Genomic DNA, 26,227 nt, shown 5'->3' with positions numbered 1-26,227 from the left:
TTATTTAAAATATTTATATACAGTTTCCCATAAAGAAAAAACTCAAAGCGGTTTACAAAGTATATTTACATACCAGACAATGAACTACAATGTCCTTACTTTTAGGCTACATGTTTTTCTACTGCTGCTGAGAGGATCAGAAATTTTCCACTGGAAAAGCCAAGATGAAAAAAACTCAAGACTCCAGATTCCCCTCTTTGCAGTAACTTTCTTAATTCTTATCTTTATATTTATGAAGACAGTAAAAAAAAACAGGAGGTCCCTAAAGACCATGGCTAACTCACTAAATGCAAAACTAATTTTGCCATCATATGTCATTTTTAATTGATTTTAACCTAATCTAATTCACTTCTCTCCTGTTAGTTTCAACAGGAGGGAATTTGAACAAGGAAATGAACAATATGAGCCTTGATGGTACAGTGGTCTAAGCACCCTGTTATTAACACAGCTGCCTGCAATTACTGCTGGTTCGAATCTCTCCAAGGCTCAAGGTTGACTCAGCCTTCCATCCTTTCTAAGGTAGGTGAAATGAGGACCCAGTTTGTGGGGGCAATAAGCTGACTTTGTATAAAATATACAAAAGTATGAAGGCTATTGCTTAACGCATTGTAAGCCGCCCTGAGTCTCCGGAGAAGGGCGGCATATAAATCAAATAAAATATATAAAAGAAACAAAAATCCATTGTTCCATCCCTTCTGCTTCATAATACAAACACAAAAAGGCTTTAGACTACCCTCTTATTAGCATTCCCATGAAATAAGGCAGGACTGCCCTTTAAGTCTACTTCCAATAACATACAGGTACTCACTGAAATTTCTTCTTCCGCATCTGTTTTCCACTCACATTCTTCTTCAGTAGGTTCATAAACAGCATTGATTATTTCACTTCTCTGGAAGATCAAACCATTGTTCTTTCAGATTACCATGTTAATATGACCCAATACCTTTTATAAGGTGGTAAAGCACAATTCTTTTTGGAAATAGAAAATGCAAAATTAGAAAATCTACATGAATTTCAGGTACTCCCACTTTCAACATTATGTAGAAAAAGCATACAGATTACCTTGTCAAATAAGGGCTGATAAAGGGTAGCATATTTTCTTTCCAGTTCATGAACTTCTTCATAAAACTTTGCTTCTATCTGTGCACATTTAACTTGAAGATTCTTGAGTGCATTTACTCGTCTCTTAACTACTTTAGGCAAGCTGTAGGGAGTGGAAGTGTATTGTATGATTACATTAACAATAATTTATTTAAAAATAAAAAATGTCAATAAATATGTTGGTTGAAATGTATAATTTCTAGCACATGCAAATCTAGAACTACTGACATTATACAAAAATATTATAGTGACATACCATTCCTTAGCACAATTTCAGAAAAAAGTTAAAAACTTAGCCTCATTTTACGCACTATAGGACTTGAGAAAATTGAGATTAAGCAGTTATCTATTATCTTTAGTTTTATTAAATGCAGCTTCACCTTACTATTCTATTAACACATTATTGCTTTGTCTCACTTATTATTTCACTGTCTAGAGTAGATTTGAAACAAGGTAACAAATTCAAGTTTTATCTCTAGAAAAAAATATTCTCACAATGTTTAAATTTTAAAAAGTTATATCAATCTAAAATTGACATTAACTAATATACTTTATCATAAAAGATTATCAGCACTAGATAGGATGCTATGTTAATACTACAGAAGTGCTTTTTGTGATTAACGTTATTACTAATCCTATAATCAGTTAAAAATATTTATTTAATGCATATATATACTGATTACATAGCTTGAAAGCTATACTTTCCTTTACTTTTCAATTATTAGGTAATATTTATACTTTTCTCTACTTTGCAATTTAATTGCCAAGATTACTTCTCTTAAAATTCACAAACAGGGAAACTCAGATAGTAATGGTTTATAGTGGATAACATTTTAAAATACAATTCCCTCTCAAAAAAAAAAAAAAAAAAAAAAAGCATGCCTTCAAATAGCAATGTAACACAGAGACACATTAGAAAAAAACTGGAAGTGAGAATATGTTTTGCTCTTAAAGAGTATTTAAAAGAGGAAAGAACAGTGTTCCTCTAGATAGTCCTCCACCTACAACCGTTCATTTAGTGATCATCTGAAGTTACAACTGCACTGAAAAAAGCGACTGATGACCGATTTTCAGAGTTATGACCCTTCCAGCATCCCCACGGGCCCCGTGATCAAAGTTTGGATGCTTGGCATGTATTTATGACAGTTGCATTGTCTCGGGATCTCCTTTTGTGACCTTCTGACATGCAAAGTCAAAGTGGAAGCCACATTCACTTAACAATTGCAATGATTCACTTAACAACAGTGGCAAGAAGTTTTGTTAAGGTTGTAAAATGGAGCAAAACTCACTTAACTGTCTTGCTTAGCAATGGAAATTTTGGGCTCAATTGTGGTCATCTCTATAGTCTGTATGATGTTCATGGAGCAATCCTAAACATGTAAACTGGTAACAAAACTTGGTTCATGGATCCATGCTCCTATACTCAGTAACTAATGCAAGAAACAAACTAATAAGCACTGATTTGTGAGTCACTGATCAAAATTCTTTTCTGTAATGTTTATTTATTTATATTTCATATTTCTGAACCTTTTTAAATCCCAAAAGATAGGGGCATGTATGCCAGTGGGTGTGTCATAAAATGATTTAACTAGAGAAAATGGGCGCTGTACTTACCTGATACGCCCCTTCTCTCTTCGCTGTCACGGCAGTCAGGCTTGGGTTGATGACTGGTAGCTGGCCAATAGGACCGAGTCCACTGGAAAGCTTAAGCTCCGCCTCTTCCTCTTAGCTCCAGTTTTGAGGCGAAGGTATCCAGCAGACTGTCGTGTCTATCGGGAAAAAAGGCAAGAGAAGTGAAAGGTACCCCATCCCAAATTCTCCCCCCAAAAAATGACCGGGGTGGGGCTGACTGCCGTGACAGCGAAGAGAGAAGGGGCATATCAGGTAAGTACAACGCCCATTCTCCTCTCTCGCTGTCACGGCAGTCAGGCTTGGGACATACCAAAGCCACATGTCCTACAGGGAGGGTTCAGGTCGGACCATTTGAAGCACCCGTCGGCCGAAGGCTGCATCCGCCGAAGAATAGGCGTCCACTCGGTAATGCCGAATAAAAGGTGTCACTGAGAACCAGGTTGCAGCCTTGCAGATTTCCTCCCACGGAGCTTGGGTAGCCCATGCTGCCGACGTGGCCACACTTCTGGTAGAATGCGCTGTGATGCGCCGGGGCACCGGCAAGGATTGAGCATCGTAAGCAGTAGAAATAGTGGCCCGCAGCCAACAGCCAATTGTCGACAAGAAGACTTGTGATCCCATAGACGACGGTTGGAAGGAGATAAAGAGGGCCTCCGTTCGCCTGAAGGACTGAGTACGGGATAAATAGATCCTCAGAACCCTGCGGACATCAAGGGTGTGCCAGAGCCTTTCCAAGTGGTGACGTGGAGCAGGACAAAAATTTGGAAGGACGAGCTCCTGCGACCTGTGAAATGTAGAGTTGATTTTGGGGATGAATGCAGGGTCTAGACGGAGGACCACCCTGTCCTTGTGGAAGAGACAGAGAACAGAGCGAATGGAGAGGGAAGAGAGTTCCGATATACGACAGGCAGATGTGATTGCCACCAGAAAGGAGACCTTGAAAGACAGTAGTTTTAGGCTGGTTTCACAGAGGGGCTCAAAGGGCGGCTTGGTAAGAGCCGTAAGCACCTTGTTAAGGTCCCAGGTAGGGAACCTGTGAATGACAGGAGGACGCAAGTTTGTCGCTCCCCTCAAAAAATCCCGGACGAGAGGATCCTTTGAAAGAGAGACAGATGTTCTGAACCTCATGACAGAGGACAGTGCAGCGACCTGGCGGGGTAGTGTATTAGGGGCGAGGCCAGCGGCGAACCCGTCGTGCAGGAAGTCCAACAGCTGAACCACGGAAACAGAAGATGGATCCAGGCCCTTTTTGGCGCACCAACGCAGGAATGACTTCCACGTAGAGTCATAAATACGTGTCGTGGCCGGCCTACGAGCTGCTAAAATGATGGAAGCAGCAGCTGAAGAGACCTTAGTGGATGTCAAACGGCGCCGCTCAACTTCCAGGCGGTCAACTGGAAGGACTGAGGATCTGGATGGAACAGATTGTCCTGCTGCAGTCCGATGAGGTCGTCCGGAATTCGCCATGGGGGGGGGGCACTGACAGGGCCACAAGGTCCGCAAACCATGGCCTGTGGGGCCAAAAGGGGGCAAGAAGAAGAAGTTCTGCTTTCTCCAGGAGGAGCTTCCGGACTACCTTGGCAATCAGTGGAAGGGGGGGGAAGGCATACAGCAGGACCCCCTGAGGCCATGGGCTGCGCAGAGCGTCCACCGCCTCCGCCCCCGGCGTCTGAAAGCGGGAGAAAAAGCGAGGGAGACGATGATTGACGTTGGTAGCAAACAGGTCGACCTGTGGAAGACCGAAGCGTTCCGTCAGTAGTCTGAAGAGTCTGGGAGGAAGACTCCATTTGGTGTGGTCCAGGGCGGCTGAGAGCATCCGCCCGGATGTTGTCTTTTCCGGCAATGTAATCGGCTCATAGAGATCTCAGATGGGCTTTGGCCCAGACGATGGGTCTCCTTCATAAGGAGCTTGGAGCGAGTTCCGGCCATCCGGTTTATGTGGGCCTTGGTCGAGATGTTGTCCGTTAAGACCAAGACATCCCAACCGATGATGTGGGGCTTGAAGTGAAGGAGGGCCAGGTAAACGGCTCGCAGCTCGAGGATGTTGATGCTGAGGGTCTGTTCCAGCAAGGACCAGAGGCCTTGAGCCGAGAAGGAACCCAGATGTGCCCCCCAGCTGAGCAGGCTCGCGTCCGTAGAAATGACTGTCCGATGTGGCTCGAGGAACTTGCTCCCCTGAGACAGGGACGGGGATGTCCACCAGCGAAGAGAGTCGATGACTGCTGGAGGAAGTCGAATAGCCCGGGAGACAGTGCGAGTGGCCGTCCGTTGGAAAGGGAGCAGTAGCCATTGGAGTTCCCTGCTGTGGAGACGAGACCAGGGAACGATCCCATAAGAGGACACCATTTTGCCCAGCAGCATTGATAAGTCTGAGAGAGAGGCAGACCGGCGAAGCCGGACGCAGTTGGCTAGAGAGGATAGGCTCAGAAGACGGTCAGGAGATAGGAAAACCTCCCCAGTGACTGTATCAATAACCGCCCCCAGATGTTGGATCCAGGTGGAAGGAACCAAATGGCTTTTAGCCAAATTAATGGAGAAGCCATGGGACTGTAAAATGTGAACAGTTTTGTCCAAATCCTGCCGGGCCAGTGCAGAGGAGCGGGAAAGGATGAGAATATCATCCAAGTAGAACATAGATCTTATGGGAATAGAGGAAACATGGGCCATAAGGGCCACCATTATTTTGGAGAAAACCCTAGGGGCAGAGGACAAACCAAAGGGAAGGGCCGTATACTGAAAATGGCGTCCATTGTAACAGAAACGAAGAAATTTGCGGTGACCAGGCCGAATTGGAATGTGGAGATAAGCTTCTGTTAAATCAATTGAAGTCATATAGTCCCCCTGGCGAATGCCAAGGAGAATAGTTTGGAGGGAGTGCATCTTAAACTGGCGGTAAACTATATGCCGGTTTAAGGACTTTAAATCAAGAATAGCCCTCCAACTCCCCGAAGCCTTAGGGACAAGGAATAGACGAGAATAGAAACCCTGACCTTCCTGGGAAGGAGGTACAGGCTGGATAGCTCTAATATCCAATAAGTGAAGGATGGCGGAATCCATCCAAGACCTTTTGAAAGGGTCCCAAGAGAGGGGACATCGGAGAAAAAGCTTCGGAGGGGTGGAGCGGAATTCTAGGGAGAGGCCGAAACGAATAGTAGATCTGACCCAGGCATCTGAGACTGTGAGGTCCCATTGATTAATGAAATAGGATAAGCAACCCCCAATAGCCTGAGGAAGGAGAGACTCAACGGGACCTCCTGAAGGGACGGTCCCTGCCCCCTCGAAAGGGCCTCTTGAAATTAAACCGGGAACCGGGCCTGACCTGTTGATCCGCAGAAAACTGACCCCTTGATGGAAAGGCACACTGAGGCCGTTGAGCTGGCAGAGATGACTCCAGGGTCCGATAGGATGAGGAACGAAAGAAGGAGTGTGGACGGGTGTCAGGTCGCCAGTTGAGAGCGGGTAACACCTTACGGTGATCTCTTGTTTCCACCAGCAGAGGATCAAGTTGAGTGCCAAAGAGCTTGTCTCCAGAAAAAGGCGAAGAGGCTAGGCACCATTTGCTCCTGATGTCCGCCTGCCAATTAATTGCGGAGCCAAAGGAGACGACGACCGGTGATGGAAGAACCAATGGCCTTGGTGGAAAAGCGGGCAGCATTTAAGGTGGCATCTGCGGAGAACTCCACTGCAGCCATGATCTTGTTCAGATCTTGGTGGGAACGATGATCAGGAGGCAAACGAGCTTGCAGCTGTCTGAGCCAGAGGATGGTGGCTCTGTTGAAGAAGGAAGCTGCGGAGGCAGCTTGCACTGACCAGGCCGAAGCCTGATGAGCCTTGATCAGTGTTCTTTCAGCCTTCTTCTCCTCAGGACGTAAGCACTCCTCCGGGGGACCTGCGAGAGGGGATGGAGAAGACAAGGCCAGCACCGGTGCGTCCACAGAAGGGATCTGGAGAAGTTGAGAGAAATCAGGAGCCATGTTATAAAACCGCTTATCCAAATTGTTGGGAACCGGGCCAGAACTCGGGAAGGACCATTGGCGAAGTAATACATCGGAAAATAATTTGGTTGCAGGGACCACTTCCTTTTGAACCGTAGGTTCTTGAAAAAGGGCTGAAGCCGGATCAGTTGAAACAGAAGTACCCGCAGGAGATGAAGAGGAGGCGCCTAGGCGGGTGACATTCTGAGCCTTGAACAGCAAGGATCTGAACAATTGAGGACGGAATAAGCCGATGAAGGCAGGTTGATCAGGTTCCAAACCATCATCATCCTATAAATCATTGTCTACTACAGGGTCACCCTCAGACAGGGAATCCTGACTCGCTGAGTCAACAGGGTCCCTGCATCTATGACTTCATCTACAGCTTCCTGGAATGCTTGATACCTGTAGGAAGGGTTGGCACAGGCCTGATCAGAAATTACAGAGGAAGGCCGCTGTTGGAGGCCTTGAGAAATACCCTGGCGTATGGCTTCAGCAATTAGAGCAGTTAAGGCAGGAGGAATGTCTTGAAATGGATGGGAAGCAGTGCTGGGCACCTGAGCTGTTGAGGCTTGAGAAAGTGACTGATCAGGGATTGGAGGAGTGGAATCCTCATGAACCACTGGAAAAACCGATTCCGCCTCCGCATCAAAGGAATTTTCTCCCTGGATAGACCTGTCTGGGGACAAGGCCTGAGGAGGCTGTAGTGGAACCTCAGCTGAAGAGGTAGGCAAAATAGGCTGGAAGCCTGGGTGATCAGAGGCCAATTCCAATGTAGAAGAAGCCTGGGCCTTTTGAAAGGCCTTCTCAATGGCCTTGTGACGTCTCTCCTCCTGCCGAGATGGTTTGAGGGTAGAATGCAGTGAGGAAGGAGGAGCTGCGACCTTTCTTATTTTAGGGGACTTCCCCTTTGAAGGGCCCTCACCTGGGTCGTCCTCACAAGGGCGTTTCCCCTTGGCTGTGGCGTGGCGGGAATGGACAGTATGGATCGGACAGTAGCGCGGCACCGGAGTGGCCGAAATTACCTGCTGCTGGGCAGAAAACCCTCAGGCGCAGCGATCACCGCCAGTAAACGAGGCAAGAGAGCCCGGTTAGAGACCCGAGAGAGTTGAGGCCAGGATCTGAGAGAACCTCCGCCGATGAAGGCGGGAAAGCCGGGGGACGCGGCAGGGCGAACCTGTGCGCGTGCCAACGAAGCCGCTGGCCGGCGGAGAGTAGTAATTAGCGGCAGCCGCGTAGACTCGTTAAGGGAAAAGACAAAATCTAAAGTCAAGTCCGTTCCGAAGTCAAAGGCAGATAATTAGAGGCAAAGTAGCAAGAACACACGATAGACACGGCTGTCCTGGCAGACCGAGTCGAAAAACTAGAGCTAAGAGGAAGAGGCGGAGCTTAAGCTTTCCAGTGGACTCGGTCCTATTGGCCAGCTACCAGTCATCAACCCAAGCCTGACTGCTGTGACAGCCAGAGAGGAGAAAAGGAATTTTTCAAATTTGTTTTCATATTTATTACATAACATATAATTTGTTTATTCTTATCAAATATATATTAATACTCATATTAAATATATTTATGTTAGTAAAGCAAACTGTAAATTAAAAATTATTTTTTAACAAATGAAACAATTGAATTTCTCTAATATTGTTTAAATATTATATATTTATATTAAATATTATATGGATCAAATTGGAAGAAATAGTTCCAAGAATAGATTCTACTCAGAATTTTTTTTCATATTGCATTTATCAACAACTGTTTAAAATGGGCTTAAACATTCAGATACTTCTTACAAAATTGGGGATACTGTTCTTCATGATCAAATATGCATCTTCATTTTCCTAAAGAACATATGCAGCAATACTATTTCATGATAAAAAGCTGCCAATTTCTAGAGCTTCAATAATGAGAACAGAGAAATTTAAGACACCTCAGCAGACTCTGGGATTTGTTTGTTTTTTGGTCTGTGGAAGCATATTTTAAAAAGACATTTAAATCCCAGTTTCTCAATAGAATGCCCACCAAAATTTGGGCAATAATTTATAAAAAAGGGCTACCAAACCTGCATTCCTACCCGTAAAAGTATGAATCCATAGCATTGAAATTATAAACAGGATTACAAAAAAGATACAGGTCCCATCAAAGATCATAATGCAGAATAGCACTCTCCCAAACTATAACAGAATCATTTGTTATAAGCCCCTTAAGGAAAGGAATCAAATATCACTCAACATGCAATATTTTATACAACTAAGCTTTCAACCGTAGAAAGAATTGTGTAATATTTGCTATTTAGTCCTAAGTGAACCAGCTAATTACACTCCTACCTGTTATTCAGAGGAAAAAGATAGACAAGTAATAAAGTTGTATAACAAAGCAAAATGCTTTTAGTGTGATAAATACAGCAAAAAGCAAAAAGCCGCCCTGAATCTTCGGAGAGGGGCGGCATATAAATTTAATTAATTAAATTAAGGTATCATGGCCAAGTGCTATCTCTAATGAAAATTAGATAGAGACATAGGATGAAGGTGGTAAGTAAAATAAGTTAAAATAACAAGATCTTAAGAGAATGAAAGTATTTCTTTAGAAAAGCTATGTCTGCAATTTTAGGACCATTTTCGTAGATGGTACTAAGGCCATCTTCGAAAGAGGGAAATAATGCTTTGCTTGAATTAATTCTGTTAAGAAATGTATCTCCTACATGTAAACAATTAGATCAGAACTGTTAAGATATGCAAAATATACCCGCAAAACCTTTTAACGTCAAGTGAACATGCAAAATATTAAACACAGTTCTATGTTATTCTTGTTAATTTAACTATTTTCAAACTGTCATAGCTGACACGCTACATAATTTTTAGTATTGAGTTACTTGTAATAAAAAGCAAGCTTTGGTAACTTCTCAAAAAGTATAGTATTTCATTGAAAGCAGCATCATTAAACCCAGAAAGAACTTGCTGATCTTGGGTCAAGGACTTTTCAGATTAGCAGAGGTTACTTAAATATACTGTGAGAAAGAAAAAAAGTAAGATCACAGCATATCTGAGATCAATTATGGCCAGCAAAGTAATCTGTAAAGATCAAAATATGTCATGCACAAATGGATGTGTTCAGATAAACAGCTTCAGATTCTGTGACAATAGGAAACAATTGGAAGAAGACGTGATTATTTCTGTTGATTTTATATTTTGTCATTCTCACCTCAGCTATTTATCATGATAGGATTCTATGATTTCTATGAGATGGGTTGGGCTGAGAGAGAATAACTGGCTCAAATTGTTGTTGGCAAAAAGGAGCAGGGAAGAGTATTGGTATGTTTGGCACCTTGAGCTGCATATGAAAAAGAAGTTGGGATAAAGAATCTTTTTTAAAAAAGGACTATTTGCAGCAAGAGGGGAAAAAAGATGGGGAAAAGATATATTTCAACACACACAACCAAAAACAGCCTATTTTAGCTAAGATGTCGTAGTCCAATCTTTCAGGCATTGCTTCCAGGCCTCTCAGATAAGGTTAAGTGTAGTGTAACAGTTTTACATGATTATATAATTGTCACACTTGAGAAAAGTTTCCAGAACAACTTTATCTGAGGTCGACTTTATCTGAGGGAAGGGAACAACTAGAAGACCCCTATTATGGTATTTATGAGTAAATTGTCCAGCACAATAACAAATCATAGGAGTAGCCATCCATGACCTAAATCAAGACAAGTTTAGAACTACCTCACTTTGACCAAGTGTCATAACTTAGTGCTGCTCTGTCATCTTTAATTCTGATAGGCAGTTCCACAACTATATTTTCCTTACTATTTTATTAATATATTAGCCTTGCATATCTTGAAATAGCAATTCTCCCCAGTTGATTCTCATTAAAAAAGGGCAACATATGAAGAAAACAGAGTAAAGAGAGACAACTTGGTGATGTAAGAATGAATCAAAGGTCTGGGGAAATGTTTTATTATCACTTAGCACTTTTAAGATTTTGGAGTTAAGAGTAAAGGAAGAAGGGATAAAATAAGAAAGAGCCGGAAAGCTCAACACTCAATCCTGAAGAGAATGCACTTCCTGATGGATAAAGATGTGCTACCCATTATTTATACTTGTACTGCCTAATAAAGTTACTGCACTGGCTATAATATAAGCAGAATATGGATCTGGACAATACAGCAATTATATCCATTTCTTAAAAACAAAGTATTATGGAATTTCTGCATTTTGAGAAACACTGATACTATTTCTCATACTTTCATATATATTCATATTACCAAAATGAATTAACATTTTTCTATTTCTAGTAAAGCTACAGAAGCAGCAAAGCAGAATAAAAATTTCAAAGAAAGCATTATGTTCTACAAAAGTCAAAGAAAACAGGAAGCAGTCATGAAATTGTAATGTATTTAATTACAGATTGTACAAACTTATAATTGTCTTATTTCTATATGCTCTCCACTACCTTTCATAGGGGACGCAGTGGCTAAGATGCTGAGCTTGTTGATCAGAAGGTTGGCAGTTCAGCAGTTCAAATCCCTAGTGCTGCGTAACGGAGTAAGCTCCCGTTACTTGTCCCAGCTTCTGCCAACCTAGCAGTTCGAAAGTAAAACATAAAAAATGCAAGTAGAAAAATAGGGACCACCTTTGGTGGGAAGGTAACAGCGCTCTGTGCGCCTTTGGCGTTTAGTCATGCCGGCCACATGACCACAGAGACGTCTTCGGACAGTGCTGGCTCTTTAGCATAAAAACGGAGATGAGCATCACCCCTAGAGTCTGAAACGACTAGCACGCATTTGCGGGGGAACCTTTACCTTTCATAAAGAAAACCACATACCTTTTTTCTCAACATTATTAGTGGAATCCTATATAGATAACTAAAAATTATCACTAAGTTAAATACTTGTTTCCAAGAAAGCTTGAATAGGACTGCAGGCTATTCTTTTCTAAACCATCAATTATGAAAGCTTCTCTGAAACAGATTGCAGGTAGTCCTCAATCTACAACCATTCATCTAGTGACTGTTCAAAGTTATAATGGCACTGAAAAATGTGACTTATAACCAGTCCTCAACTAAGAGTGTCCCCATGGTTACGGTATCAAAATTTGGTTGCTTGACATCCAGTATGTATTTAAGTAATTGTAGCAGTTCTGGGGTCATGTGATTGTCACTTACAACCTTCCCAGCAGACTTCTGGAAAATAAAGTCAATGGGAAAGCCAGATTCTCTTAAAGACCACATGAATCATATAACTGCAGAGATTTGCTTAACAACCATGACAAAAAAGGTTATTAAATTGTGTGTGACCCACTTAACAAGTGTGTCCTTAACTAATACTAATTCTAGCCTCAATTTTTGTTGTAACCAGTACTTGTTAGTTGCACAATTTAACTTCACATATAAGACACATTCCTTTCATTGTTTTGCCAAATGATTATGTGGTTATCACACACAAAAAAATTAAGTAATCAAGCAATAAGATGGTAAAATAATAGACTGTAATGTACCTTTCTATATATCCTGTAGGTGTTCCAACCAAGCCATCAAGCCTTTCCTGGAGAGCTGCAAGAATCTGAGGATTCTGCATCATTTGTACAGTTAGTTGGCGTGCTGAATAAAACAAAACAAAAACAGTTTTTTTAAAACTCCATTATAAAATACTGTTACCTTTGTATTTGTTTAAATAACACAACATAAATAACTGTCCCCTCTCTATCTGCTCACTGATTTAAGCTAATTAGATAAATATAACATCTATATTCCTTGCTAAACAATAACAGCAAAAGAAATTACTTGTGTCAAGTCTCTTAAACTTTGCAGCCTAGTTGAAAAAATATACATGTATAAATATTATTACAATATTTCTTTTTCAGTGTACATAAATCAGGGATCCCCAACCTGTGGGCCTCAGCCCACTACTGGGCTGCAACCTATTTGCAACTGAGCCACATGAGTGGCTGGCTGGTGCGCCATTCGTGAGCGCTTGCGGCCTCACTTGCACGAGCAACAGCTGCTCGCAAAACCATCCCCTCTTCCCGGCCACCAACCCAGAAAGGTTGGGAAACTCTGATATAAAGTAGAAAAAGTCAGAAATACTAACAAAAACAAATCAGAGCATGAGGTTAACGTCAAGAAAAAATAGAATTCATTTATACTCACTATTCATTATAATGCCCTCACTATTCATTATAGTGCCCTTCTGCCCTTGTAAAAGCATTCCTGCTTCTATCACTTCTAAATGCCTCTTCATCCCTTAACTTTTCTCAGCTCTCTTTCTGATGTCATAAATCCTATCCAACTACAACTTTCTTAAGTCTTCTCTTATTCTCTTTCTAACCATTTGTCCTTCATCTATTTGTTTCATCATTGAGTACTTACATTCTCACTATATGACCCAAACACTTCAATGTATTTTGGTATTGATCACACATTCAATATGAATATTGAATGCAATCAATATTCATATTGCATTCATTATTGGATTTTTCTTTTCTAATACATTAATTTCTTTAAAAACTAAGAAATTCTCACCTCATCAACTTATTTTTATATTTTTACCAGCATACCCAGTTCTTACTAAAAGAAGGTAGGCAGAAGCAAGACCTCATGTAACTATTTTTGCTTCTTTTGATAAATTCATTAATCATACTGTGTTTCCCTGAAAATAAGACCCTGTCTTATATTTTTTTTGAACCCTGAAATAAGCGCTTGGCCTTATTGCCACACACTCAAAAAGCCCGACTGGGTTTATTATCAGGGGATGTCTTATTTTGGGGAAAATAGGGTAGCAGATTACGTACATCCAAAACCCTTCTATCAGCATTTGCACAACCTGAAACTTCTCCATTCATCTTCAATGCTTAAATCTGATCCTTATTACTTTTTTCCTGAGCATACTATACTTTCAAAATGTTGTTGTCAACTTTTATATTTCAATCAGAAATCTGGGAAGCATAATCCCAGCCACTACCTACCTTCTATAGTTTTTGTATTTAAGCTTGCTTCTTTTATTTTGTCAAGGAAAACATAAAACAAACTATAGAGTCACCCCAAAAGCAAACTAAGTCTACAAAATACTATATGTTTATTGGAAATTTTGCATTTAAATTTAGTGTGGGTTCATTATGAAGACTGAAATCTTGTGTGCATTGACACAATTAAAATAAGGTCCACTCTATTCAGTGGAGGTCTAACGATATGTGGTAATGACCTTGGGAGACAGAGCAAGAGATGCAGCCAAGAGAATGGTCAGATAAGACAACTCGCCCACAGCATAAATATGGGCTGGGCAGTAAAGGCAACAGGGAAGAGAAGTACTTTCAGACTTGCAAGATGTTGTTAAAATAACAATAAAATAAAATTAGCTCATCTAGTCATACTTCCTGTCTGGTCTACCTCATAAGGCCGGCAGCAGTTTATTTAGAAGTAAAGCCATATAAGCTGCAATAGAAAACCTCTTAATAAAAAAGTACCTTTTCACAAATATGAATTAGAAAGTATTTGACTGTGACCTAAAAGGCAAATATTGCATTTACCAAGGTTTTGTTCCCCCCACATTACTAATAGGTGTTTGCTTTATTAGGCCTCATATTACATTTGAAAATGTGCATTTACAGTAGTCATAAACTTAATGATCTCATATTTGTTTCTGTCTTTACCTTTACTGTTAGCATCCTCACCAGATTCTTCCTCTTCTACTTCCTCAACATCTTCCATATCTTGCTGGTCAAGCTCAGCCTGTTCTTTGCTATTCAAAACAAGAGTTTTCAATTTGTTATCAGATTTTTAATTTTTCTTAAAAAGTTAACACTTCAAATATATTACCAACATTCTGATCAAAATATGTGCAGAAGTTAGTCTTTCAAATCAATTTACTTAATGCAAAAATCGTCAGATTGTTATTTCAGCATTCTGTTTCAACATTAAGAACCAACAACAGCAAAAGTGGAAAATAACCTTGTTCCACTCCTGTAACCCTCAGATAATTTGCAATTAAATGTGTTTCAGTTTAGGATACTGAGAATATTTCAGGGGCAGTGTATAGTATATCTTGTTTTGTGATAAGCTTCTGCAATTAAAAGCATCTAAACAATATGTATGTGAGCATTTATGAAGCAACTGTATTTTAAAAAAAATAAAATGTATAAATATTAATAAAAAATTCAAAAGAGACACTCCTCAAGCTTCTTGGTTCTAGATGAATCAATTTATCTGCCCTGCAAAAAGATCATATGATGCAAATTTGCATTATGCTGCAATACACAAGGATCAAAGTTCTAAGCACTATAGTTACATAAAGAATCTAAGTGCCAAAAATGATAGATGTTACTGGAATTTAGTTTTGTAAGACTTCACATTGATTTTTACTGTTCTGATGGGATTATACAAAGGAATATAACTTATATACATCGCTTGGAGTAAAATGCTCATTTAAATATTTATGCATCATTTCCAGTTATTCTAACTGCACTTTCCCGCTTTCCATTTATATTCTCCAAATGTACATTGTCTTGCCGTTGGCGCACAAAACACTGTAACTGACATTTTAAAGAATAAGTAAGACAACATTGTCATTCCAATTTAGCATTATTGATCAGAATGAAGAGCAAAGTGTCAGTTCAAGCATAAAGCTACTAGTTTTAGAACAGAATTTTTAAAATTTATATAAGAACGTGAATCTGACACTCAGTTCTCACTGGAGCAGAACTTAAAGACATGTCATATTCACTACTTTGCACTTAGTATTTATAAATCAACACAACAAAACACTGATATTTTATTGTATCCATATGTAACCTGAATTTTAAGCAAGTTTAACATCGTTTCATGAAGATATTCTCAGGCACCATAAAATTAAATCATTGTTATGGTACCATTATTGGAGAAATATAGAAAAATCTTTTTAAAAATGTGCTTAGAATTGTACAAATAGTCCTTGAATTACAACAATTCCTTTAGTGACTGTTTGAAGATGCAACAGCACTGGAAAAAGTGATTTATGACCATTTTTCATATGACTGCTGTAGCATCCCCATGGTTACATTATCAAAATTCGAATGCTTGGCAACTGAGATGTATTTATGACAGCCTCACTGTCTCAGGGTCATATGATCACCATTTGTAATCTTCTCAGATGGCTTCCAACAAGCAAAGTCGAGGGGGAAGCCATATTTGCTTAATGACCCCATGATTCACTTAACGACTGCAGTGATTTGCTTAACAGTGGCAAAAAAGTCATAAATTGTTATTAAAATTCACCTAATTACTGCCTTGCTTAGCAATGGAAATTTTGGACTCAATTAGGGATCTAAGTCAAGGACTACCTGTATGTCCAAGAATAAAATCTCATTATTAATACTTTGAATAACTTTGTGCAGTAATACAGAAATGGTGATGGACAATCATTATACTCTATATAGAGTAGTAATATAATACATATTAGTTTTTAACAAGCAAATCTGATTTTAACTGAAGTAACATTGAATAAAATTATAAGAAGTATGCTGGTTATAAATATCTTGAGAATGATTAGGTTGCTTGTAAAAACTAGGCCTCTGAGTTATTCTGACATTTAGTCTGAAAAAGGTGCTTTAAAGCAGGCAATGAAACAAAAACGCATCTCAAAGCAATCACACAGTCCTAAAGAAATACAAGCTTCTTTAGGAAGAGATATGCAAGGTTTGTATCTTTTGTGTGCTCCAAAGCGACCTTTTCAGAATTGAATCAAAAGCATGACACAATCCTAAAAAAATCTGTCAAGTTTCTGCTCCTATTACAAGTCTGAGGTTTCTATGTTTAACTTCAATTATGCACTTAAAACCATAAGTTGAGAACAACCTACATTCTATTCTATAGCAAATTTATCAAATTATTTTTGCAGAATTTATTCATGTTAGGGAGCAGCCATCAAGTAAGCAAATACTAAACACATTTTTGATCACTAAATATTATTCTACCACAATATTTGCTCCAGATCATACATATATTTAATAGAAAAGCATTTTATTTATATTGTGGTGGAAGAGGAACATGCTGCTCCTTTGTACTTTATGAAAACTGATTTATGATACAGATATTTGACAATCATATATCCATTTCTTTTTTTAATCCTCAAAAGTTTGTCAAAGGGCAAATATAGAAAATATTTCACCCTTTTACAATATGAAACAAACCACCATGACACATTTGAATCAACTCTTTGAATTTGAAATACATTTACTTGCAAACATAAAAACATTACTATCTAATGTTTAAAGCAAATATGCATAACTGCTTTGAATCTGGCATTAAATGTCACAGGTAGCAAATTGAAAGGATGAATTTTGCACATCTAAGCCCTTTAAAAAATTAACATCAATCAAAAAGTTGTACGCTTACTTGTCAATGTCTGCCATATTTCTAGACCGCAGCAAACCTTTAAGAAAAGAATAATAATTTTAATTATTTAAAAATAAATAATTTCAAATTGCTTTAAGCAGAAATTATACTAATGTTAAACTATCTTCCAATGGATCTGGGAGAGGTATTGTATTGTAACCATTTTTAAGCCTGTCAGAACCATGGTCTTCCTCTTTTTATATGATCACAACCAATGTTATTAGGTTGAAAAGTCTTTAAGTAAAATTCCTAAACTACATGTAACACACTATGAATGGTGCAAGATTCCAATATATATCTTGGTATAGAAAAAGACACTCATGACTTGAACATCTCCTAGCAACTACATGGACACATTTTTATACCTTTCTCAGTAGTGATGTGGAAATCAACAGTGATATATTGCAAGCAATTTTGATGTTTTAAACTATAGTTTGCACTTTGAAAAGAAATTTCTCTGTGTATTCAAAATTGCTCTGCAATACTAAGGTAAACCTATCCACAAAGATGAGTGGAAGCACCCACCTTCACTGGAAATGCAACTGAATGTTGCTACTCTATTTCAAAATACGTAATTTTAATTGATATTGCTGTAACCAATTATATTTGTGTTAGTCATCACAATTAACTCTCTATTCCTTCCTTCCTTCCTTCCTTCCTTCCTTCCTTCCTTCCTTCCTTCCTTCCATTCCATTCCATTCCATTCCATTCCATTCCATTCCATTCCATTCCTTCATTTTTCATATTTCTATGCCGCCCAACTCTCCGAGGACTCTGGGCGGCTTACAACAAGAACAGTGTGAACAATATACAATAAAAAACGTAAAAAAAAAACAACCCATACACACTGCTCATGGCCGGATCTCGCAAGATCGCAGTGGTGAGATCAACGGCCCCAAGCCTGCCGGAAAAGCCAGGTTTTCATCATTTTCCAGAAGGCCAGTAGGGTGGGAGCAGTCCAGGCCTCAGGAGCTAGCTGATTCCAGAGAGCCAGGGCAGCCACAGAGAAGGCCCTCTTCCGCGGACCTGCCAGCCGACATTGTTTAGCTGACGGGACCTGGAGGAGGCAAACTCTGTGGGCTCTTACCGGTCACTGGGAGCTATGCGGTAGAAGACGATCTCGAAGATAGCCTGGTCCTAAGCCATATAGGGCTTTAAAGGTAATAACCAACACCTTGAATTGTGACTGGAGACCGATAGGAAGCCAGTGCAGCTCACGAAGGATTGGTGTAATGTGGGAGTACCTAGGTGTACCCACAACAGCTCGAGTGGCTGCATTCTGGACCAACTGTAGTCTCTGAACACTTTTCAAGGGTAGCCCCATGTAGAGCGCGTTGCAATAATCCAACCGTGAGGTGACAAGAGCATGAGTGACTGTGAGAAGAGCCTCCCAATCCAGGTAGGGATGCAATTGGTGTACAAGGCGAACCTGTACAAAGGTTTAATCTATATTAACAAAGAGAACGTGTGATTATGGCATGTAAAAATTTATTCACTTCTTTCTGTACAAATTGTAACAATGTTCTTGTTTGAAGGATCTTATTCATCCTAGCACTTGCTTCTCCAATATTGTTACTCATTTGCAGAGATATCCGTGACAGACAGACGCACATAACTGGTCATTGTTAACTGAGCAGAGTTGCTTCTTGTATAAGCTGCATACTCAGGAATGCCAGACTATATTAGATAATAATTTTAAAGTATTTGTATTACTGAATTCTGATATATTATATTTTTGTTCCTCCCAGAAGAACAATTGTTATTAGAACTGTGGACACATTGAGTTAAAAGAACTTGCCAATTAAGACATTACTAGTAAAGGCCAATTTTTCCATTAAGTCATCAAATAGCAGGCTTCTTCAATGGCTTCTCTGGAGTCTCTTTGATGGCTTTAGTGGAAGACCACTTAAAAAAAGATGTTGATAAGATTGAGTGAGTCCAAAGATGGATAATAAAAATGGTGCAAGATCTGAGGGACAAAGCATATCAGGAGAGATTGGAGGAACTGAATATGTACAGCCTGGAGGACAGATGGGAAAGGGGTAAGAAGATTGAAAATTTAAATATATTAAGGGTATGAATAAGTTTCTAGAAAGCAGCATTTTAAATATTAAGCAAAAATCAAGAATACAGGGACATAACCTCAAATTGATAGGATGGAAATTCAAAAGTAATGTTAGAAAGTACTATGTCAGAGAAAAAGTAATTGGTCAATCGTTAGTAACTGAATTTAAATATGCTTGGGGTAAACACATGTCCATCATCCAACAAAAATTAAAATAAAAAATAAAAATAATTTATAAAAAATAAAAATAAATACGAAAACAAAAACAAAAAAACCCTCAAAGGGCAGACTCAATGGACTGCTAAAACTTTTTCTGCATCAGTTTTCTATGTTTCTATATTTTGACTGGTAATCAAATTGATTTAACAAATCAGTTTTCATACTTCCAGCTATATTGACTGATGTATCTTCCATTTGTGTAATACTGTAGTTTCCAGCTATTTTGAGCAAGATATGTCTCAAAAGACTGTGACTGCCTTTCAATGGTTCCTCAAACACAGCTTTTCTACATAAAACTATTACATGCAAGGCACTCATAAAGAAAGGTGTATCATAATTTTTGGAACTATATTTCTATTAGATCCAAACACCTTCAAATTTTGTTTCAAACACAGATGTATCTGCATACACAATACAAAACCTCTTGTATAGCATTTCATTTCACTTGAAAGAATTATGTAAGATCATTGTCTAAATAGTATATAATGAAATGCTAACATGATCTGATTAAAAATGAAATGAAGGACAAAAATTCAGTTGAACATCTTTGGAATCAATGAAACTTTCAGCCTATCTCTCTAAACTGCATGCATAAAACCAAATATCAATTACTCAACATTTGTCTATGACCAGTCATACTGAAAGTAACAAAAGAAAATTGTTTACAATACAAGCAAGAACATTTAAAGAAAAAAACCCTAAATATTGGTACAAGATATCAATATTTTTAATCTATTGTGAATATAAAGGTGAATTAACACCAGTTGCAGCAAAGGTAACAATCTTTAAAAACCAATCTTGCATTTTGTTAGTATAGAGTGAATACTGTAATATAAATTGTTAACAATTTTTTAAAAATACTCATTTAATTTTATTTTCCTATTACTAGATTTTCTATATAAGGAATTAAAGAAAGTGATCCAAATCTGGTATATGAAAAACACACATTTATTAATCTAAAGGAAGTAACATGGCATTAAAACCAGACTGCCTGAACAGTCTACCACTTATTGTAGGATTCATTTTCAGAAAATGTATTGCACTCTCAAAATGCGCACACTTTGGAAGAAAATCATGCATTTCCAAAAAAAAGTGGAAGATTTCAGGATCAGAACGTGAAATTTTGCATATAGCTGGGAGTTGATTGATATAACAAAAGAGAAGGACAGGAATTCTGCTGCTTGTTTTTGAGTCCAAGAAAAAAATAAATTTTGATGGTGGGTCAAGGCGCTGCTTCAAATAATTACTTCATCAATGAAGTACCTTGATTTGACAGAGGCTGATTATGGCAACAAAATCTGCTGTTCCAGTTCAGTTTATGCATCCTATCCACTATTATCTTTCTGCATTGCAGAGCAACCATTTAATCTTTCATTGAATTTTCCACTAGAAAGAATAGCAATGAGATTCAACACAATTCAAATTCAAATCTTAATTTAAGATACTAGAACCACAAAGTCTTGCCAGACTAAACAGCAGCACACGGGGACAATATCAGACCTTACACGCAAATACGTTTTAGCTATGTCATCAGGCTTTAGCTGGATATTTAAAGTAGCATAAAAGTCACTCTTAAACTTTGTATTAAGGTCTAAAAAGTCAGAAAATTCATGAAAACATCATGGATATTGTCCAATCTGTACTGCCTATTAATAACTTTTACTGACATCTTGTACCTTTTCCCCTAGTATTCTTAAGATGAAAAGGAAAGAAAAAAGGAAAGAAAAGGAGACTGATTGAACATATTAAAACTCCTTTGAAAGCAATTTCACTTTTAAAAAAAACTATGGTATTGCATGGCTTCATATCAAGTCTTTGCAATTCTTAACATTATTACCCGTATTTTTCAGACTATAAGGCGCACTGGTGTAATAAGATGCACCAAGATTTTGAAGAGGTAAGGGGAAAAAAGTTTTTGTCCTCCCTGGCCCCCAGGAGCACTCTGCAAGCCTCCCAAACCCTCTGCGCACCCCGTTTTTGTGAAAAACGGGCCCATTTTTCACAAAAATGGGACAAGCAGGGTGGGGCTTCGGGAGGCCAAAAATGGCTGTATTCAGTGTATAAGACGCACCAACATTTCCATCCTCTTTTGGGGGGGGCGGGGAGAAAGTGTGTCTTATACTCTGAAAAATATGGTAAATGGTTGGCCTTCCATATTAAAAAAATACCAATTTTGATCGAAGTTTAAAAATATTCAAACAATGAAATTCAGAATGTTATTAACTTCTACTTGATTATTATTTATGATGCACAACCCCTACTCTTAGCTCTATAGCTTAAAACAAGTCATTGTATCTGTACATTTTCTTCTGCAGAAATCAGAAAAAAATTCTAAGTACTGTATACTCTAGACAGACTTTACAATCATGATGAATAAAGCTAGCAGAATACATGACTACATATTTCTTCTGCCCACTTGAATTCACTAAAGTTGTTTGAAGAGAATATTAATGAAAATTATAATGCTGAAATACATCACTTTACCATCAAATAATAATTTATATAGTAACACATGACAATCCAAATTATAGATGTCCTTAGATTTTATGCCACAGAAAATCTTGAAGAGTAAGATTTTGTATGAAGTCCTCCTAAGCCCACATAAAGAAATCCACATCCTAGAATTCCACCCCAGCACACATATAAATGTAGTTATTATATTTTTGGGAAAGAATAAATGTTAGTTTATTAATAGATCACTAACAGTAACATCAACCCCAACATTTCAACCAAATATTCCAACCCCAACCCCAAATATTCTTTATTTCCAGAAAAAGGCCGCAAATACAGGTAGTCTTCAACTTACAACAGTTCATTTAGTGATTGTTTAAAGTTACAGCAGTACTGAAAAAAGTGACTTATGACTGTTTTTCCGATGGGAAACCTTTGCAGCAGCCTCATTGTCACAGGATCAAAATCCAGATGTTTGGCACCTGGTTCATATTAATGACGGTTGCTGTGTCCCAGGGTCATGCAATCTTCTGGCAAGCAAAGTCAACAGGGAAGCCAGATTCATTTAACAACCAGGTTACTAACTTAACTATTCAGTGATTCACTTAACTGTGACAAGAAATGTGATAAAATGGGGCAAAATTTACTTAACAAATGTCTCACTTAACAACAGAAATTTTAGGGTCAAATGTAGTCATAAGTCTAGAAAAATATTCCACAAAAATCATATTATTTTCAACAAATTCCAGTAATCCAATTTCTAAATGTTTTCCTCAAATTGTTAAAAGATTATGGTACAGGTAGTCCTCGATTTATGACCAATTGCTTAGCAACCATTCAAAGTGCCAGCAGACCTACCTGGGAGATACTTACAATCCAGATTCAAAGTTTCCACAGTGCCTCCCATGGTCACATGATTGCACTTCGGGCACTTGGCAACCAGACCACATTTATAGCCATTTTAAAGTCCTGCAGATACATAACTATGTTTAATGGCTTGCCAAAAACTGATATTTACTTCCAATTTTCGGCAAAACCACATCCTTAAGCTTAATGAACACAATGTTAACAACTACAGTGATTTGCTTAATGACTGCCAAGACAAAAGGCTGTAAATTAAGAGTCAGTCATGTGACCGATACGACCATCATGAATTATGACCATAATGAAGCATATTTATCATGATCATATCTCGAAAACTACATGTACTCTGTAAATAGAAAATATCTGTCCAATCTGCACAACTCTGTTGAGGAGTTGAAATCCAAGCATCTCAAAAGTTGCCTAGGTTGTGAAACAGTGCTAAAACTAATCTTTAGAGTTTAAAAAAAGGAGCACTGCATAAATACAAACAGACTGAAATAACTTTGTCTATAGTTAAGAAAATTTTGGAAAATCATAAAACTGAGGAAAAGATCCTGTCTTCCTATAGTACTATATACAATGAAAACTAAAGGAACAGGACAGACCCAAAAACAGAAAAAATGATACATTAATCTAGTTTGCAGCTATTGAGAAGGAAATCCCTATTAGGCATTCTTAAGAAAGCAATAAAAAATCATTTTAAAAATGTCAATATTGCTACACTGGCATAATCTATGGTACTACAATGCTTGGGATAGTACTGTGTGCAATAATGGCTCATGCACTTTAAAATAAGGTGCTTAGAGTTTGGAAAACGCATGGTTATCTATTCCATGACATCAGTTATTAGAGGAAAAAAACAGAAAGGGAGTATTGCACCCATTTCTTTCTGAGTTTGCCATAAACATCTGTCTAATAATGGAACAGAATATTGAATTTAAAATGGACTAGTTTTACTCAACAAAATTCTTATATTCACCACTGGCACAGAATCCACATGATGAAAGTATCTGCTTAATGTAGCAAAGCCCACTTCAACATTTGTGTCAAAATATTGGGAAAGGAGGTTTACGAACAATAGACATTCCAGACATCTTAGTTGCACTATTTAATACTCCAGAAGAGGATAGAAAGGATTAGGTTCTAATTTCCTACCTGTGTTTGAAGCATAACTGGATGTTTTTAAACAGCAATTCATGATCCCAAGAGAGTAATGTCTGTATTAATTACCACATGGATGTTCCAGTTATACAGATACAGATCAATTATGCAAATAATATTAAATGACCTTTATGCTAAGTGCTATCATACAATTAATATAAATTCTGCAGGATAAATACATGATACTGAAAACATGTAAAATCAGCAGTATACAAACACATTAAAACTATTTTCTCAGCTGTTTTTACTTTGACCATGATTAATATTTCTATATAAATGTTACTGAACATAAACTGATTTGCAGTGTTATTTTAAAAGCCTGTGCTAGGCCTGCAAAATTTGTGGAGGCAAATGGGCCACACTGATAAATTAAAAATAATCACAGATTGCAAAGGAGTAGTTGGATGAACTGTTCAGTGGCTACTGAAGCAGTGACAACAGAGATGGAGACACTAGTGCCATTTGGCAGTGTATCTTTCAAGGCAGCAGCAATAGTGGAACCTTCCTGATGGTTGTGACACTTGGCAGCAGCAAATTTATTGAGTATTTTAAAAAATGCCAGTGAGCAACATAAGGCTGTTTGGCAAGTCACATGCAGTCCATAGGCCAATGTTATATAGGCATAGTATATGCATGTATTACAGTATTACGTTCTGTACATCAGGTGTTGAACCGGTCAATTTATTTATTATCTTAACTGCAATCCATAAATAGTATCAAGTTTATACAGGTATTTCTCACAGTTGCAACAGTCTCAGTTATCATTGTTAGGCGAATCCTACCTAAGTGTCCCATGGTTATGTGATTGGCATTTGCAATCTCCTGCCAGCTTCCCTAATGACTTTGCTTGTCAGAAGCTGGCAGTAAAGGCAGCAAACAGCAATCATGTGACCATGGGACACTGCAATGTCATAATTGTGAGCCAGTTGCCAAATGCCTCAGTTGTGATCATGTGATTTTGCAGGGATGCTCCGACATCTGAAATTACAATGTAACTCATAAATTTTAAGCCACCTCCATACAACACTATAACTTTGAATAATCGCTAAACAAGTGTTTGTTCAATGAGAGCTACCTATATTACTAAACGCAGCTAAACCAACCTCAGTTAAGGCACTCTAAGACATGAGTGCAAGACCACTTTTCTGATTCAACACAACGGACTGTGCTTTCCTGGAAAAATGCAAAATGCAATTCAATATATCTGAAAAGCTTCAGTTTAATAAAGTAGATTAAATAATGCTTATATTTACATGTAGTAGTATATCCCCTGGAGTCTCTTAGTATTCATTACTTTGCTAGATCCAATGCATTTTTATAATTTTGGACATGCATCTTCAGGTATATTAATCACTTCCATTTTACAGAAGGGCAACCAGAAGAAAGTAACTTGTCAAGAGCTGCCAATCATGTAAAATAAATACTACTACAGATTTTGTAACAATTAGGGTTTTATGTCTCAAAATTTAACATTAATGTTAATAGACAACACCTAGCTGTGTAAGAAAACTATTTTTGACATTTAAGATATCAATTTGTGAAAATGTTTTTACACAAAACATTGGCCAACAAAAATGTTTGAATTGGAAAGTCATTAAAATTTTCAAGGCAATTTTTTAAAAGACAAATTCACTTGCCACATCAGAGAATTAAAAAATCAAGAATTTAAGGTCATGCCAACTGTCATTTGCACCCTTTCTAGATATTACGGTAAATAGTACATTAAAAAAAGCACACATCAACTCTTGTGTACATGCATTCTTTGGCTACCTTTTTTATATTTTATAACCTTAGACCTTCCGCTAATTCATATTCAAAACCCACCACTACCCAATTTATGAAACAAACTTATCTTTTAATCTTCTACTGAAGTGGTATCTCTCAATTTACATATATTCTTTAGTTGCCACATCAAAAAGAAAATCGCGGTAGTGCACTACTGCATGTCCCACCCCTCTAAACAAATACAACAGCTATCTACTGAAAAACAATGAAGCAAGCAACAGTATTTCAAGACACTTTAATCTTGCTTTTATACTGCCTTGCCTTAAAAACCATATGGCCAGTATCATAAAGGGTGTTCTGTAGATTAAAGTGCAGTTAATCTGATGCTGTCTAAAACCACAGTCCTGGCACTATCTCAAAAGTACATTTAGAATAGCTATTAGATCAATCCACTGAGTGAGAAAATTTCGATCTACGAATACAACACTCTCTGTGCAAAAGGAGGGAAAGTGAAAAAATGAGTTTTTATTAGTACGTATGGAAACTGCCTTTAAATCGCGGGGGGCGGGGGATTATAAAACAGCGTAAAGTTATCTTTAAACCGATCGTTTCCTCAGGGAACACGAGTGATAAGACTCCCCGCCGCAACGAGCACCCTTCCCAAATGCCCACACCCAGC

At 38.2% G+C, this 26,227-nt stretch overlaps 1 protein-coding gene across 4 annotated transcripts in view; it reads right to left on the bottom strand.

Annotated features, from left to right (window-relative positions):
* NAP1L1 (nucleosome assembly protein 1 like 1) overlaps nucleotides 1-26,227 on the bottom strand; it is a 43,796-nt gene that overhangs the window by 16,699 nt on the left and 870 nt on the right. For all 4 annotated transcript variants that reach the window (XM_034403214.3, XM_034403213.3, XM_034403215.3 and 1 more), the window contains exons 2-6: nucleotides 17,064-17,100; nucleotides 14,345-14,433; nucleotides 12,194-12,296; nucleotides 1,063-1,204; nucleotides 809-889 (exon numbers count right to left, since the gene is read on the bottom strand). In XM_034403214.3, coding sequence (XP_034259105.2) covers nucleotides 809-889; nucleotides 1,063-1,204; nucleotides 12,194-12,296; nucleotides 14,345-14,433; nucleotides 17,064-17,080 — 432 coding nt within the window. In that variant the 5' untranslated portion in view covers nucleotides 17,081-17,100. The remainder of the gene's footprint in view (nucleotides 1-808; nucleotides 890-1,062; nucleotides 1,205-12,193; nucleotides 12,297-14,344; nucleotides 14,434-17,063; nucleotides 17,101-26,227) is intronic.

The sequence above is a fragment of the Pantherophis guttatus genome, chromosome 7 (genome assembly GCF_059756535.1).
Source record: "Pantherophis guttatus breed Tessera chromosome 7, ASM5975653v1, whole genome shotgun sequence".
Taxonomy (NCBI): Eukaryota; Metazoa; Chordata; class Lepidosauria; order Squamata; family Colubridae; genus Pantherophis; species Pantherophis guttatus.
Note: the sequence above shows the minus strand (reverse complement) of the source record. Positions and strands in the feature narration are given on the sequence as shown.